Below are 16,256 nucleotides of genomic sequence, written 5' to 3'. Positions count from 1 at the left end.
TTATAACGAGCTATAGAGACACCTCCACAACCACCTCCTGTGCAGTGGCGACAATTCAGTTATTGTCTCCACTTGCCTCAAATGATCATCATCTGAAATATCAATAAGAAAATGCTCCAACTGATTCTCTAATGCCGCTATCTCTAGAGCAGTGAAATCGTCTGGATAATACTTCTGAACACATTGACATACCTTGGAAATGTCAACAGGATAGGACTCACATGTAGGTAGAAGCATGAGCATCAATGTTAACAAATCCATCACCTTATCATTGAACTTGAGATCTATTTCCTGCACTTGTGTATCAATAGTAACTAAAAAGATCTCAACTCGATAAAAATGCTCATTAGTAAACTGATCAGCCTGATGACGTTGACGCCCTCCACGCAAAATATGAATATCATTCATATTTGGAACATCGACACCATGATTGCCACAAAATGTTATCACTTCATTAAAAAATTTATCCCATCCTTCATCTCTCATTCTCTGAAGTCTTTGCCTAGTTGACTTCACAAGGCGCACAACATTAACTAGATCTTGCTGCTTTATAACATGAGTCGAAGCTGCAACCATCGACTAAATTTTAAATATAATTTATACTCATTCAAAAGTTAGTTTTTTGAAGTGAGCAGTTCTCACTTTAGTGAACTGGTCGTTAATCAATTGAAACAAATAAAATAAAATTCTAAGCATTTCAACTTTAAATAAAGAAAAAAAAAATCTAAAATCCGCTGAGGCATCTAACTTGGGACAACGTTAATGGTAAATAATAATTAGAATTGTCAAACGGATCAATTTATGACGAAGCAGATCAATCCATGACAGACCCATCATATGATAGAATAGAGAAGGTCAACCCACCAACTTAACAGGATAGAAAATCTTCAACCCAATCTAATTCAAAATGGGCCATAGGTTAGGCCGATCAACTTACGGACCTATTAAAAAATAAAAAATTTAAAAATTTAAATTATAATTTAAATTGATTAAATTAAAATTTTTAAATTTAAATTATAATTTTTAAGTTTCAATTGTAATTTAAATAGATCAAATCCATTAATTCATTGAATTTTCTATTTTAATTTTAAAATTTAAAATAAATAAATAAACTTTTTCAACCGCGGACCAACCTAAGTCTGTCGCGGATCAATCCACGCAGATCGCGGGCTTAAACGGGCCAACTCATCTAAATTCATCTTAAAATAGGTTGATAAAATTTCAATCCAATCCGCCTAAATTACTTGACAGGACCGACCAACCCGACAAACCTAATCCAAATTGACAGCTATAACAACAATAACAAACGATTACTCTTGCAGCATGACATTTCTCATTGCCATTTTCACAATAGTAATGATAATAAACTTTGCTTAATTTAAGTTACAGCAAGCCATGCATAAAGTACTTTCTTTCTGAAATAAATAAAGAAATAAATTAACAAGGATGCAGCTTGCATTTCTACTATAATCACAAAATGTAATCTAACATTTTTGTCATAAGCCATTAGCATTATTAAGCAGTCTCCGCGAGTTGTCCTCTTTTAAGATCAGAGACAACACTACGATCTTCCTGACCTTTTTCGTTGTACAATACCTGATGATAAACAAAAGTTTAGATAGTTTCTGCATTGAGTCTCAAAAATTAAAAAAGACAGAAAGAAACACAACTTTTGCAAAATATTCACCTTATCAATGATCCCATATTCGACTGCTTCACTAGGACTGAAATATTTAGGACGTCTGATATCTTCCTCGATCTGCTCCCGGGATTTTCCAATATGTCTTGAGTATAGAGCAACCTGAACAAGTCCAAGGTCAGTTTTGAAGTCTATAATATGTGAAATGGGTGGTTTAGTATAATAACGTTCTTACTTATTTCTCATCTAATCCACATTCAAATGACAGAATATGAAAACAAACTAGATATACATGCAGTATGATGCTTTTGTGACTAACACAGACAAAAGAACAAGGAAAAAGAAATCAAAGATCAAATGAGTGGCTAGACATAGACCTAGTAAAAAAACAATGTAGAAAACTGTTGAATGATATCAGTTTTTTTTGTGGTAGCAATCTTCAGCATTTCGAATGTTAATCATCATGCATGCATACAACAGAAGCTAAGAGAACTAATCATGTGATCTTGAAGAGAATTAAGTTGGAGGACATAAAAAAGGATGCAGGCATATCTACTAAGAGGAGAATAAGGAAAAAAGTAGAGTACAAGTGCTCCCACCAATGTCTGGTCATCCATTCTCATTGTTATCTCTCAGGGCGGCAAGATTCAAGCAGATCACACACTCGGCTTGATGGAAATATTACAGTGGAAACCTATGATAATCTTTTCTGCAAACAGCTACTTTTCCTATCATTGATAATCTTTTCCACTGTAATTTTCAAAAATGTTCAATGTATCATGTACAGGGAGAGCCACCACACATAGAAGTTTGCCACTTACCAGCTCAATAAGATCCAAGATGTGGAACATAGAGAGACAATATAGATTTGACTGATCTTAAATGAATTAATATTTACAATGAGAAATAATAATTTTTACAAATCATGCTTGTGCTCAGCATATAAATGATCTTAGCTGAACTCAAAAATAGATAATGTTTGAACAGTTTAGAAAATAATGATTTACCAATTCAGCCTTCACATTGCTTATTTCTTTTCTTGCAATGTCAACATCTGATGCTTGACCTTGAAATCTCGCAATTGGCTGTAGATATGAGCACAGTTTCAGTCATCTGAATACACACTCAACAAACTAGAAATGAAGATATGCTATTGGCTTCAGTGAATCACAGGCAGAATAAGGAGAAATGCATTTGACAATTCAACTTATAATTATCATGAGATAGGTGGAGATTGCTGACCCTACCTGCCTTATCATTATTGTTGATGATGGTAAAGCAGTACGGTTTCCTTTAGCACCAGCAGCCAAGAGTAGTGCAGCTTCTCCCCAAGCATTGCCAACGCACAGTGTGAATATTGGAGTTTTAATATACCTGTATTTTGAAAGTAAGAAGTGCATTTGCACATACGTTTATGTTCATCTGGTACATCACAAGTGATACATTCTGTTCTCAATAAGAAATGAGAAAAAATATTAAATAACAGCCATTTCAAAGATTCACAATCTAGGTGAAGTGGTCCATAAGCATGAAAGAAAAGAAGGCAATCAATCCCATAGAAAGACACATTTTACATTGTAAACACAACACTAAAATAACTGTCATAAGAAAAAAGGTTTCAGTCATGAAATACAAGAGAACGATTAACTAAAATGCAGTTCAAAATTGACTTGATATTGAAATTTAAATCCTTCAAATTAACCATGAGAAAACCAATATCATTAAAATCACCTGTGTAATAAGAATTGTCACCGTTTGAAGTCTAGTCATATGAACTTATAATAAATCTTCAAAATATAGCTTGAAGATTCAGTATAGGTTCGAATTTTTAAATTTTGATAAATGACCAAAGCAAGATGTTTTACTTGTTTAGACTTCATCTTCTTAATCTAGATTACCTCTGATTGCAAATACAGGTACTCTAATGGTGACAATTACTGTTATCTATCATATTGAAATTGTAGCATAAGTACAACAATGCCAGTTGTATTTTACTTCTTTTTTTAGTATGAATTATAGTTCTCTCTTATCCGTGGTAAATCATGTTCCTCTGTTGTTTGTTTCCATTTTCAAGGGTTTTTTTGGGAGAAAAACTGAGATATCATTTCCAAGAGAATCTGAGTTTTGAAAGATTATGAAACATAGCTGCAAAGTGTAGCAAACAAAAATCTCTAGATTCTGATATCCTAGAAAACAACACACACTAGTCTAACTAGATATCAACAGATCATGATCAGCATGTCTTGCAGTAGTCCAACTTGTCTCTCAAATTTTCTAGCTTTAATTTCTTCTTCGTAGAAAAATTCTTGCATCTGATCTTTTAATCTCCCTTCTTTGTTGTTACTTTTTCTTAATCTCCCTTCTTTATTTTTCTCATCTACTCTTTCTCTCCCTTGTTCGGTCTTTTTTGGTACACCCTATGTCTCTTTTTTCTTATTTGGCTCTCCTCTATTTTTCTTATGTTTTTTCTCCTCCATCAATCACTTCCAGTTCTTCATTATTTTTCTCCATTTCCTACTCAGCCTATTCACTTCATTTTCTGCCTCCTTGGTGATACTATTATTTTTATCTCTAATTTTTCTTTGAAGACTTTTTCTTTTTCATCTTCACGTCTCATAATCTTCCTCCTATACTATAACTTTTTCTTCGATTAATTTCACTCTTCTTTCTAATTTCACGTGAAACTTGTCATTTTTTTTCTTTTGCACTTTTTTTTTCTCTTTCAATTCCTCTACTAGACATCATAACTTTCCATGGTAAAAATTGATAAAACATGAATAAAAACATCCATCAAATGAGCATGACAAAAATAAGAACCTAAGGATCAAACTTCCTAGCACTTTAAAGTTTAGATAGTTCTTTGGTTCCTTAAAGGATACATTACTAAACCAACTCCTAGATTTTTTTCATGCCAAGTAATGGTTTAATATATTAATGTGATCTTTATCTATTTTATTCACTAATAAATATGTAGTCAAAGAGTTATAGATACTTAAATAGTCAACTAGCTCTTGAATTTATATTCTCAACATTATTGATTCTAGAAACATTATTTCTTAAAAAACTAACAATGGGTTTTATACTTCGCCAAATATAAACACTCTAGTTAGATCAACATAGGACAGTGGCACCTCCCAGCATTTTTGGCAAGTGGCCAGCAGATTAGAAACAAAATAAATAGAAAAACTATCATAGTTTAAAAAGAATGGGCAAAGGAATAAACCTCATGACATCATAAATTGCAAAGGCCTCTGTCTCATAACCCAACTTTTCTCCACCCTAGAGGAACATAATAAGGTTTGTTCAGAGAAAATCTCTGCAATTCAATGTTCAGAAAAAAAAAGGTGTCAACGGAACAACAGTAAGCCACTAAATGATCAAATTCAGAAACAAAAATATGGAGCAATATAATCTAGATTCATAATTATGATTTTTACAAGAAATTCATTGATGGTATATTATTTAGATACAACAGTCTTTGATAATACAGATCATTAAATAGTAAACAAAACAAATTCTAGAGGGTTCAGCCCAGCAAAACTAGCTTGATCAAGATAAGAAGTCAATTATTCAATGTATTCTAGTGCAGAGAATTACGCTAGTTCCATTTGATCATACAAATGAAATGCATTTCTAAAACCTAAACAACTCAATAAAATACCCACATGGATGTTTCCAATTTAAATTATAATCTAAGTTGACTTTTAATTCCATACTTAACTAAGACAATGAAAGCTATTAAGTCTCATTGCACAATCATTTTTCTTACTACCAAATGGAAGTTTACAAGTTCCCACCAAACTTTAGGCCCTTGATGCATTTAAATCAATAAATATCATACTCTTAAGATTATCTACGAAATTTGAGGATGGAACCTAACTTTGGGGGGTTTGGTTTTTTTTTTTTGGGTCGTAGTAACTTCAGGTCTAATGACTATTCATACCAATAGTCACATAAGAAAGTTTATGACACTCATATAATGATCCATGAAACTTTCTCATGATGGGTCAATTAAGTATATATTCTCTAATGTATACTCATGTGTCAACTCGATATCTCATATCCATGACTTGTGAGATCAAGTCATCTAGTTGACCTACATGCTAGTCTCAACGCATTAATATCATCCCTGAATATTAATATTTGACTAGAAATGATTAAGAGTAGTACCTACATGCTAGTCTCAACGCATTATATCATCTCTGAATATTAATGCTTGACTAGGAATGAATAGGAATAGTGTTCACTACATCATCTCACTATTGACTCAAATAATTGATATGATGTAGATTAGAACTAGCTACCGAAGGACATTATTATACGTAGTTATTTGACACAAACATAAAATAAGTATAATAACAAAAAAAATTTGTCTTTATTAATAATAGAATATCATACAAAAGTCCTTAGTCAATCATCACATAATTAGCTCTAGGATTACTGCTAACACCAATATGTCATGAAATTCCTCCGACTTCAGAAAAACCTTCTTCTGGTTGGCCCAATGCCCCTCTTCGCCATCCTTGTAGTTGACCAACTCGACTTTAGAAGCCTCCAACATCGCTGCCAAGTGCTCCTGTCTAGCCACTTCCTCAGTCCTTTTCTTTTCAACCTCAACCCTCACCCCCTCCGAGTCCTCCAGTCTGGCTTGGATCTCTACCGGTTGAACTTCGACAGACACAACCATAGCCTCGCGAAGGGCCAACTTGGCCCTCGCTTGGTCCAACTCCTTAACTTTGGCTGCGACAGCGACCTCACACTCGTTCGCTCTGCACTGCATCTCATTGTACCTAGGAGAAAGATTCGACAGTCAGATAGCGAGGTCCCATTGGTCGAACCACAGCTACAACACATGACAAATCGTTAGTCAGAAGAAGGGTAAAAGGAAAGCATATACTCCAAATCTACCTTCATCATATTCAGATTCATGAAGTAGCACATACCCGCTAGTGACTTTCTCCGGGAGGCCTCCTCCTCGGTGGCCAGGATTTGGGTGAGGCTATTATCGGACACTGCAAGGAACAACCTCTATGGCCGAGGAATATCCTCCCCGTATTGTAGGCAAGGATAGATAAGCTCAAACTATCTACACGAGGAGAAGTCATCAACGCTCCAATGGGATCCAATGTGTTGACTCAGGGACGAAGCACCTCCACTCATGCTCGAATGTGATAACTCTTCGGGTTCACTTGGCGATATCTGTTGCTTGTATTTTCAACCTTTCTTGTGAGATCGAAGTTGTTCTTCTGACTCACCGAGGAGAGCATCCCGAGCTTAGTGACAAAGATGAGAAGTTAGTCAACTAGAGTTGTTTGCTCTAAGGTCGTCGGGTCAGCGATGCCTAATCCCTTAGCGACTCCCAAAGGCAGAGTTAGGTGAGTTAGCGACCTCTTCATGCGACCTCTTCATCGGCTACTTGTTCAGTGAGACCCTTATTATTACATCAGCTTCAAGGAAGACAAGCAAGCATTAGAGATTCCAAAAGAAGTCAACGTAGTTTTTTTTACACAAGAGTAGGTTGAATTTCATCTCAACTTGGCTCTAGCCAAAGTGGAATAGCATACCTTCATCAAGCAAAAGTTCGACCTCAAAGTGGAGGTCATCCAAGGTATCAGCAGCTTTGAGGTAGGCGAGATCCTCCTTAAACTTACATAGAGACAACTATCGGCCTCTTTGATCTTGGACCTATTTGTGGTTGCACTTTTATGTATCATTTAAATTTGTACATACAAAATATTACTTGAATATCTCTTGCTCTAGATGAAAGTCTGCTCAGGTTTTTGTTACATGAAATTATTAGGCATAACTGATCATCCGCCATTTACCAATTCACAGGTACCAAGTCAAGTAAAATAATTTGTTTTATGTATGTCCCCAACTTAAGGCTCCATGTAAATTTTTTACTTGTTTTGTTCCCTTAATCAGATAATAACTGCTTATATAAATTTTTTATTTCCTTTCATCCAATTTAATAAGTAAAACACTAGTTGATTGTTTCACATTGATATTTTGTGCTTCCAAGTCTCATAACTTAGATAAATAGCAATAGCATTACCATCTAAGAGCATTCAACTCTTCATGCGACCTCTCTTCATCAGCTACTTGTTCAGTGAGACCCTTATTATTACATCAGCTTCGAGGAAGACAAGCAAGCATTAGAGATTTCAAAAGAAGTCAGCGTAGTTTTTTCTTACACAAGAGTAAGTTGAATTTCATTTCAACTTGGCTCAAGCCAAAGTGGAATAGCATACCTTCATCAAGCAAAAGTTTGACCTCAAAGTGGAGGTCATCCAAGGTATCAGCTGCTTTGAGGTAGGCGGGATCCTCCTTAAACTTACTTAGAGACAACTATCAACCTCTTTGATCTTGGACATATTTGTGGTAGCACTTTTATGTATCATTTAAATTTGTACATACAAAATATTACTTGAATATCTCTTGCTCTAGATAAAAGTCTGCTCAGGTTTTTGTTCCGTGAAATTATTAGGCATAATTGATCATCCACCATTTACCAATTCACATGTACCAAGTCAAGTATAATAATTTGTTTTATGTATGTCCCTAACTTAAGGCTCCATGTAAATTTTTTACTTGTTTTGTTCCCTTAATCGGATAATGACTACTTATATAAATTTTTTATTTCCTTTCATCCAATTTAATAAGTAAAACACTAGTTGATTGTTTCACGTTGATATTTTGTGCTTCTAAGTCTCATAACTTAGATAAATAGCAATAGCATGACCATCTAAGAGCATTCAACTCTTCATGCGACCTCTTCATCAGCTACTTGTTCAGTGAGACCCTTATTATTACATCAGCTTCAAGGAAGACAAGCAAGCATTAGAGATTCCAAAAGAAGTCAGCGTAGTTTTTCTCTTACACAAGAGTAGGTTGAATTTCATCTCAACTTGGCTCAAGCCAAAGTGGAATAACATGCCTTCATCAAGCAAAAGTTCAACCTCAAAGTGGAGGTCATCCAAGGTATCAGCCGCTTTGAGGTAGGCGTGATCCTCCTTAATCTTACCTAGAGACAACTATCGACCTCTTTGATCTTGGACCTATTTGTCGTTGCACTTTTATGTATCATTTAAATTTATACATATAAAACATTACTTGAATATCTCTTGCTCTAGATGAAATTCTGCTCAAGTTTTTGTTACGTGAAATTATTAGGCATAACTGATCATCCGCCATTTACCAATTCACAGGTACCAAGTCAAGTATAATAATTTGTTTTATGTATGTCCCCAACTTAAGGCTCCATGTAAATTTTTTTACTTGTTTTGTTCCCTTAATCGGATAATGACTACTTATATAAATTTTTTATTTTCTTTCATCCAATTTAATAAGTAAAACACTAATTGATTGTTTCACGTTGATATTTTGTGCTTCCAAATCTCATAACTTAGATAAATAGCAATAGCATGACCATCTAAGATCATTCAACTATCCTAGATCTTTCTTTAATCTAGCGGCCCATCTCAACCTAACATAATAGATTATATCTAGACCCAATAGAGATGGTGAGACTAATTAATTCTAAAAGTTGATGATGTTTTGACCAAAATAGTATCAAGGTAGTGATACTTTTTAATCATCTTGATAAACTCTTTGGAAAGGGTATTTTTAGAATTAAGTGCATTCTTTGGAAAAATAAAAATAAAAGTATGATATATCCTTTAGAAATTTTAGAACTTTAAGTACGTCCTTTGATTAAATATAGATCTTTTTTATTTTCGATGCGTATACTTTTGACATCACCAATCAAATACATATATGAGCACTCTTATTATTCATTTTGTATGAGTTTGAAAGATTTAGATGTACTTTATTCACCCTTGCTATTTAGTTAATGTTAACATCCTTTAATCTCATCATTTTGACCCCTCATCGTCCCTAAAGTAAAGTAAGATATAAATCCTATCAACCTTATGCTCGTAGGCTCATGTTGATTTTCAGAGGGAAGGAGGCCAACTTTCATTTGAGGTTTTTGTCATCATCTGATTACTATCTTATTGATGAAATTGGTGTGAGTTTCTGCTCTTTTGTGCATGTTTAAATCTGTCCTAGATGCCATCATCCTAAGTGTTATAAAAAATCCTTCTGTTTTGCTCTCTCGCTCGAGAGAGTAAATCAATGTCTACAAGATGCCTGTGCTTCATCAAACGTTACAAATTGTAGAATTATGATAGATTGTGGTCGTGGTGGTGATGATGGATGGAGTTGATGCACAAAAAGATTAAGAGGTCGTGGTGATGAATGGTCATCATCGATCATCGCAATCGTGGTCGTCGAGATTAAGAGGAAGGATTAGAATCGGAAAAGAATATGTAAGTGATTGGAAAAAATTTTAAGAAACAACCATAAAGAAAATACTACTCAAACTTTAATGTTTGATATTCTAGCGACAGTTCCTTAAACAAATCCAAATTGCTTGCGAGACAACTATTCATTATTTATTCATCTTCCTTAAACAAATCCAAATTACGAGTAAAAAAAAAGTGCGAGACAACTATTCATTATTTATTCATCTTCGTAATCTTCCTCTTCGTAATCTTCCTCTTCGTAATATTCTTCATCTTCGTAATCTTCATCTTCGTAATCTTCGTAAGTTCTAAGCCGCTCGTCAGCGACAGCAACGGCAGCAACATCGGCAGCAGCCGCGGGGTTGTTGACAGACTGCTCGGCGGTAGCACGCGCGCTGGTAGCGGCAGCGACAACAGACACTATCGAGGCAGCAGTCGCTGTCGCGGCAGCCGCGGCGATAGCATTGGCAGCAGCATGGGCGGCCTTTGCCGCCTTCTGCCACGCGGCTGCCGCGGCAGCAGGCGCGCCGGCAGCGGCAGCGGCAGCGGCAGCGGCGTCAGCGGCGTCTGCCGCCGCGGCAGCAGCTGTAGACGCTGTCGTGGCAGCAGCAGTATCGGCAGCAGCCACGGGGTTGTTGACAGACACGTCATTAAAAGCAGCGGCCACCGCGGCACACACTGCTCTCAATTCAGGAGCGCCTAGAGCGGCAGCAAAGCGCGCCAACGCTGGTCTCACGGCAGCAAAGTTCGCCAACACTGCTCTCACTTCAGCCGCGGCTCTGCCGCGGCAGCAGCATCGGCAAAGGTAGCATCGGCAGCGGCGTTGTTTCTAGGCATAGGAGACGAGGAGGGAGGCGGAGATTTGTGAGGAGAGGAGAGGAGAGGAGACGGGGAGGCGGAGATTTGTGAGGAGAGGAGAGGGTCGATCGTTTAAGTAGGTTAAGTCGGCTAGGGTTTCCTGTCGGAGTGGACTCAGGGCCCAGCCCGTATTGCTGCAGTACTGTGCGGGAAATTAAAGCTAGGGTTTCCGGAGCCATGGAAATTTAATTTTTTTTGTAGATTTTTATATAAATCTTTCCAGTAACTGGGTCCATCCAGCCTTCTTCCGATCCGATGCATCTGTCGATTAGAATTTAATTTCATCAGGAACCTGACTGAATGTTAACAGTAGAAGTATGTGAAAAATCAAGCCTGCCTGTTAGGCCTTGAGTGTTGTTACAGAGCTAGCATTCAGCAGGTAATATATATACAAATTTGAAATCAATTAAATTTACAAATACCTATATATCCACATGTCTGAAATAAATCTAGCTCATTGTGCAAAATTAACTAAATCTCTGACTTAACTCCATGAAATATGCTAGCTAGAAACTAGCTAGGAAGCAGGAATGCAGTATTTAATTTGGTCATAAATGTTTTACATATCTATATATCTGTGAATATATATATATATAACAAAGTTATGTAACAACCCACCCACTTCTCTGTTTAATTGTTTGATGACTATATTTGTGGAAAGATTCTAACAAAGAATATATGTTGTGTAATCAGTTTATATTTTCCATGAAATTTTAGACTCATTAAATTATTAGCATGTCTTTTAAAAAATATAAAAAATAAAAATTACCTTTTAATTAATTGTCAGTACTAATCATGCTTCTATCCTCACCTATGCTTTTAATTAAGAGAAAATATATCCAAATGTTGGTATACGCCCTGTGTCATGTCACGTTACTACTATCTTTCTAATTTTTTTACCATTTTAAGTTGTGTCATTAACCATTAATTATATGCAGATACAAGAACTTGGATTGAAAATTCAGATACTACACTTTGATAATTAGGAATACCATATTATTTGTAAGGTAGATAAATTAAAATTATCACGTACGTTTTAGATAAAAAAAAAATGTCCTTCCCATTGCAAGGCTCAACACATGAGAAGCCAAGATCTTCCACAAAACCAATTAAATATGGATTACTGAAAGCATATTTATTTTCCATGCATCAATGAGATTGTATTAAATGATCAGGAGTTAATTTTATCTAGTAAAAAAATACAAATATTATGACCACAAATGACATACATGCATCTAGGAGAATGAACACATCAGGTCTTATTTTCACCCCTTCAAGGCTAGCTCGATCTCTGCTTGCGATGAACTCCTCGGATACCCATCAAGGAGCTGAGCCATCCTTTCTCTCTCACATCATTTCGTGACAGCCGTGATAAAACCATCTGACCATGAAAACAGTTCAGTTAGAAGTCTTTGGAATGAAATGCAAAGGTGCAAGAAGCTTAAGAGTATACATATATTTGTAACTATTTCATCTGGGACAAGCATCGATATATCCCATTATCCATGAATTAATTCTTTTGCCTTCTTTCCAATCTCTAGCTGTCTCTGCAGCAACTTCTGATCGCAGAAGATCTCCAGTTGAGATGTGCACCAACCCATACTAGCTAGAATATATAGCTAGATTAACACCAAATGAGAATATATCTTTTAAGATGTAAACGTACGATTATTGAAAACCAAGTGCAATTGAAGTAATTCAGCGACTCAGTTAATATTGAACTACAGCTAGCCCACACCATAGTTCAAATAAAAGATATAATATATATAGGTAATTGTAAGTTCTAATAGAGCGCCTATGGATGAGGCACATGTACAGAAAAGTTCAATTTAAGAATTAGACGAGTACTGTAATTAATAATGTGGCACAAAGCATATATATACAATTATGGACATCAAGATTGCAGCCATAAAATTACAGATCTAGTAAATGTGTAACAGATCCATCTTGTTTGGAATTGGGACAAGCATGCATGACTTGACGACGATGATGATGTTGGAGCCATGTCGACAAAATACAAGTAGATAGAATTCTTCTATATCTGGAGATGCATTGATTATTTGGCCCAAACGCATAGTTAGCCTTTGTAAACAACTAAATTGCATATTTACCATTCACTACAAAAATACAGGCCATTTGGGACGAATTTTGCGACGAAAAAACTAAATATTTTCGTCGCAAAAATAATTAGCGACGAATTTGGCGACGAAAAACTTTCTGTTGCAAATAGGTCGTCGCAACCGTTTGCGACGAAAATTTCCTTATTCGTCGCAAATTTTGCGACAAATTTTGAAATTGGCGTCGCAAATATTGGCGACAAAAAATAATTGCCGTCCCAAAATTTGGCGACGAAAAATTTTTTCGTCGCAAATTTTGCAACGAAATTATTTTTTTCGTCGCCAACGGGGACAAGGAAAACAGCAAAGAGGGACGCAGTGGCTGGTCAATTTTGCGACGAAAAAAGTAAATTCGTCGCCAAAATACCGCCTATTTGCGACGAAATTCAAATTTTTGTCGAAAATCAGCGACGAAAAATAGATTTTCGTCGCAAATTGCGACGAAAATGTGAATTTCGTCGCTGATTTTTGCGACGAAAATTTGAATTTTGTCGCAGATTTGCGACGAAAATTATATTTTCGTCGCCAAGTATAACTAATTAAACTAGCACTGTGACTACGATACGTTGGCGACGAAATCAATTTTTCGTCACTAAATTGGCGACGAAAATGGTATTTTCGTCGCAAGTTGGCGACGAAAAAGTATCTTTCGTCGCCAATTAGCGACGAAAAAGGGTTTTTCGTCGCCAATTAGACAATGAACAGTATTTTTCGATATTTTTGCGACGAAAACTGTTTTCGTCGCAAAATTCGTCGCAATTTAAAAAAAATTTAACAGCTACAATCTGTTTTTGTTAATATGAAACCTGTTTACATATATATCACATCCACATCCATCCAAAAATAAACATACTTACATCCACAAACAACAAACATCTAAAATATAATATAACAAACTTCATTAAAAGGTAACAAGCTACCAACATTCATATACAAACAAACAACATCCATATCCAAAAACAAACAATATCAAACAAACTCTAAAAGTTCCATATCCAAGCAACCAACATCCATATCGAAGCTACATAAAAAAGTATCAAACAAACTAACATCCATATCCAATCTCCATCAACTCCATAAATAAATACATCCATGATAAAGTATCTAAAGACCAGAAAAAAATGTATGCAGAAGTATCACCGTCCACGGCGGCCTCGGGTGATACTTTCTGCGTCACTGATCGCTTCTTCATCAGAATTGTTTTTTCTTTTCCTACATTAGCAAACAGACATATTAGAAATATTAGAAAATTATTTTTTATAAATAAAATATAAAATATAAAAATTTACTTTTTCGCCGTCCTTGGATGAACCAAAATAAAATAAAAATATTAATTAGTAAACAATTAAATAGTTACAAAAACACAAAACTAAAAGTAATATTAAATGCGAGGAAAATTAAAATAATACACAACTAGGCTATGAAGAATCGTTGTCATCACCGGCATCATGGGGAGGCTGATCAGGCAACTGACTCGGAGCGGAGTCTAACTGAAAATGCGCGAAAAGTAAATCCTGTCGTCTGCGCATTTCTCTCATTTCTGATATCCTAGAAAACAACACACACTAGTCTAACTAGATATCAACAGATCATGATCAGCATGTCCTGCAGTAGTCCAACTTGTCTCTCAAATTTTCTAGCTTTAATTTCTTCTTCGTAGAAAAATTCTTGCATCTGATCTTTTAATCTCCCTTCTTTGTTGTTACTTTTTCTTAATCTCCCTTCTTTATTTTTCTCATCTACTCTTTCTCTCCCTTGTTCGGTCTTTTTTGGTACACCCTATGTTTCTTTTTTCTTATTTGGCTCTCCTCTATTTTTCTTATGTTTTTTCTCCTCCATCAATCACTTCCAGTTCTTCATTATTTTTCTCCATTTCCTACTCAGCCTATTCACTTCATTTTCTGCCTCCTTGGTGATACTATTATTTTTATCTCTAATTTTTCTTTGAAGACTTTTTCTTTTTCATCTTCACGTCTCATAATCTTCCTCCTATACTATAACTTTTTCTTCGATTAATTTCACTCTTCTTTCTAATTTCACGTGAAACTTGTCATTTTTTTCTTTTGCACTTTTTTTTTCTCTTTCAATTCCTCTACTAGACATCATAACTTTCCATGGTAAAAATTGATAAAACATGAATAAAAACATCCATCAAATGAGCATGACAAAAATAAGAACCTAAGGATCAAACTTCCTAGCACTTTAAAGTTTAGATAGTTCTTTGGTTCCTTAAAGGATACATTACTAAACCAACTCCTAGATTTTTTTCATGCCAAGTAATGGTTTAATATATTAATGTGATCTTTATCTATTTTATTCACTAATAAATATGTAGTCAAAGAGTTATAGATACTTAAATAGTCAACTAGCTCTTGAATTTATATTCTCAACATTATTGATTCTAGAAACATTATTTCTTAAAAAACTAACAATGGGTTTTATACTTCGCCAAATATAAACACTCTAGTTAGATCAACATAGGACAGTGGCACCTCCCAGCATTTTTGGCAAGTGGCCAGCAGATTAGAAACAAAATAAATAGAAAAACTATCATAGTTTAAAAAGAATGGGCAAAGGAATAAACCTCATGACATCATAAATTGCAAAGGCCTCTGTCTCATAACCCAACTTTTCTCCACCCTAGAGGAACATAATAAGGTTTGTTCAAAGAAAATCTCTGCAATGCAATGTTCAGAAAAAAAAAGGTGTCAACGGAACAACAGTAAGCCACTAAATGATCAAATTCAGAAACAAAAATATGGAGCAATATAATCTAGATTCATAATTATGATTTTTACAAGAAATTCATTGATGGTATATTATTTAGATACAACAGTCTTTGATAATACAGATCATTAAATAGTAAACAAAACAAATTCTAGAGGGTTCAGCCCAGCAAAACTAGCTTGATCAAGATAAGAAGTCAATTATTCAATGTATTCTAGTGCAGAGAATTACGCTAGTTCCATTTGATCATACAAATGAAATGCATTTCTAAAACCTAAACAACTCAATAAAATACCCACATGGATGTTTCCAATTTAAATTATAATCTAAGTTGACTTTTAATTCCATACTTAACTAAGACAATGAAAGCTATTAAGTCTCATTGCACAGTCATTTTTCTTACTACCAAATGGAAGTTTACAAGTTCCCACCAAACTTTAGGCCCTTGATGCATTTAAATCAATAAATATCATACTCTTAAGATTATCTACGAAATTTGAGGATGGAACCTAACTTTGGGGGGTTTGGTTTTTTTTTTTTGGGTCGTAGTAACTTCAGGTCTAATGACTATTCATACCAATAGTCACATAAGAAAGTTTATGACACTCA

General features: G+C 35.1%; 2 protein-coding genes and 1 long non-coding RNA gene across 3 annotated transcripts; all 3 read right to left on the bottom strand.

The window, feature by feature from the left end:
- Positions 1 to 576, bottom strand: LOC141846975 (uncharacterized). The gene has a single exon (XM_074734985.1). The coding sequence runs from the start codon at positions 574 to 576 to the stop codon at positions 1 to 3; it is 576 nt and encodes a 191-aa protein (XP_074591086.1).
- Positions 577 to 1,515: 939 nt separating this feature from the next.
- LOC141846974 (ATP-dependent Clp protease proteolytic subunit-related protein 4, chloroplastic-like) lies at positions 1,516 to 6,419 on the bottom strand. The gene is made up of 6 exons (XM_074734984.1): positions 6,081 to 6,419; positions 4,863 to 4,918; positions 2,887 to 3,013; positions 2,647 to 2,724; positions 1,688 to 1,801; positions 1,516 to 1,596 (listed from the first exon to the last, which is right to left on the bottom strand). Exons 1-6 carry the CDS (start codon positions 6,417 to 6,419, stop codon positions 1,516 to 1,518), a joined length of 795 nt encoding a protein of 264 aa, XP_074591085.1.
- Positions 6,420 to 12,067: 5,648 nt separating this feature from the next.
- Positions 12,068 to 16,036, bottom strand: LOC141846913 (uncharacterized). The gene is made up of 3 exons (XR_012603383.1): positions 15,505 to 16,036; positions 12,257 to 12,409; positions 12,068 to 12,184 (listed from the first exon to the last, which is right to left on the bottom strand). It is a non-coding gene; the product is annotated as an uncharacterized LOC141846913 (long non-coding RNA).
- Between the last annotated feature and the right edge of the window lie 220 nt (positions 16,037 to 16,256).

This window comes from Curcuma longa, chromosome 16 (genome assembly GCF_044706935.1).
Source record: "Curcuma longa cultivar G26 ecotype Majalengka, Jawa Barat chromosome 16, ITB_CL_G26_1.1, whole genome shotgun sequence".
In the NCBI taxonomy this organism is placed as follows: domain Eukaryota; kingdom Viridiplantae; phylum Streptophyta; class Magnoliopsida; order Zingiberales; family Zingiberaceae; genus Curcuma; species Curcuma longa.
Note: the sequence above shows the minus strand (reverse complement) of the source record. Positions and strands in the feature narration are given on the sequence as shown.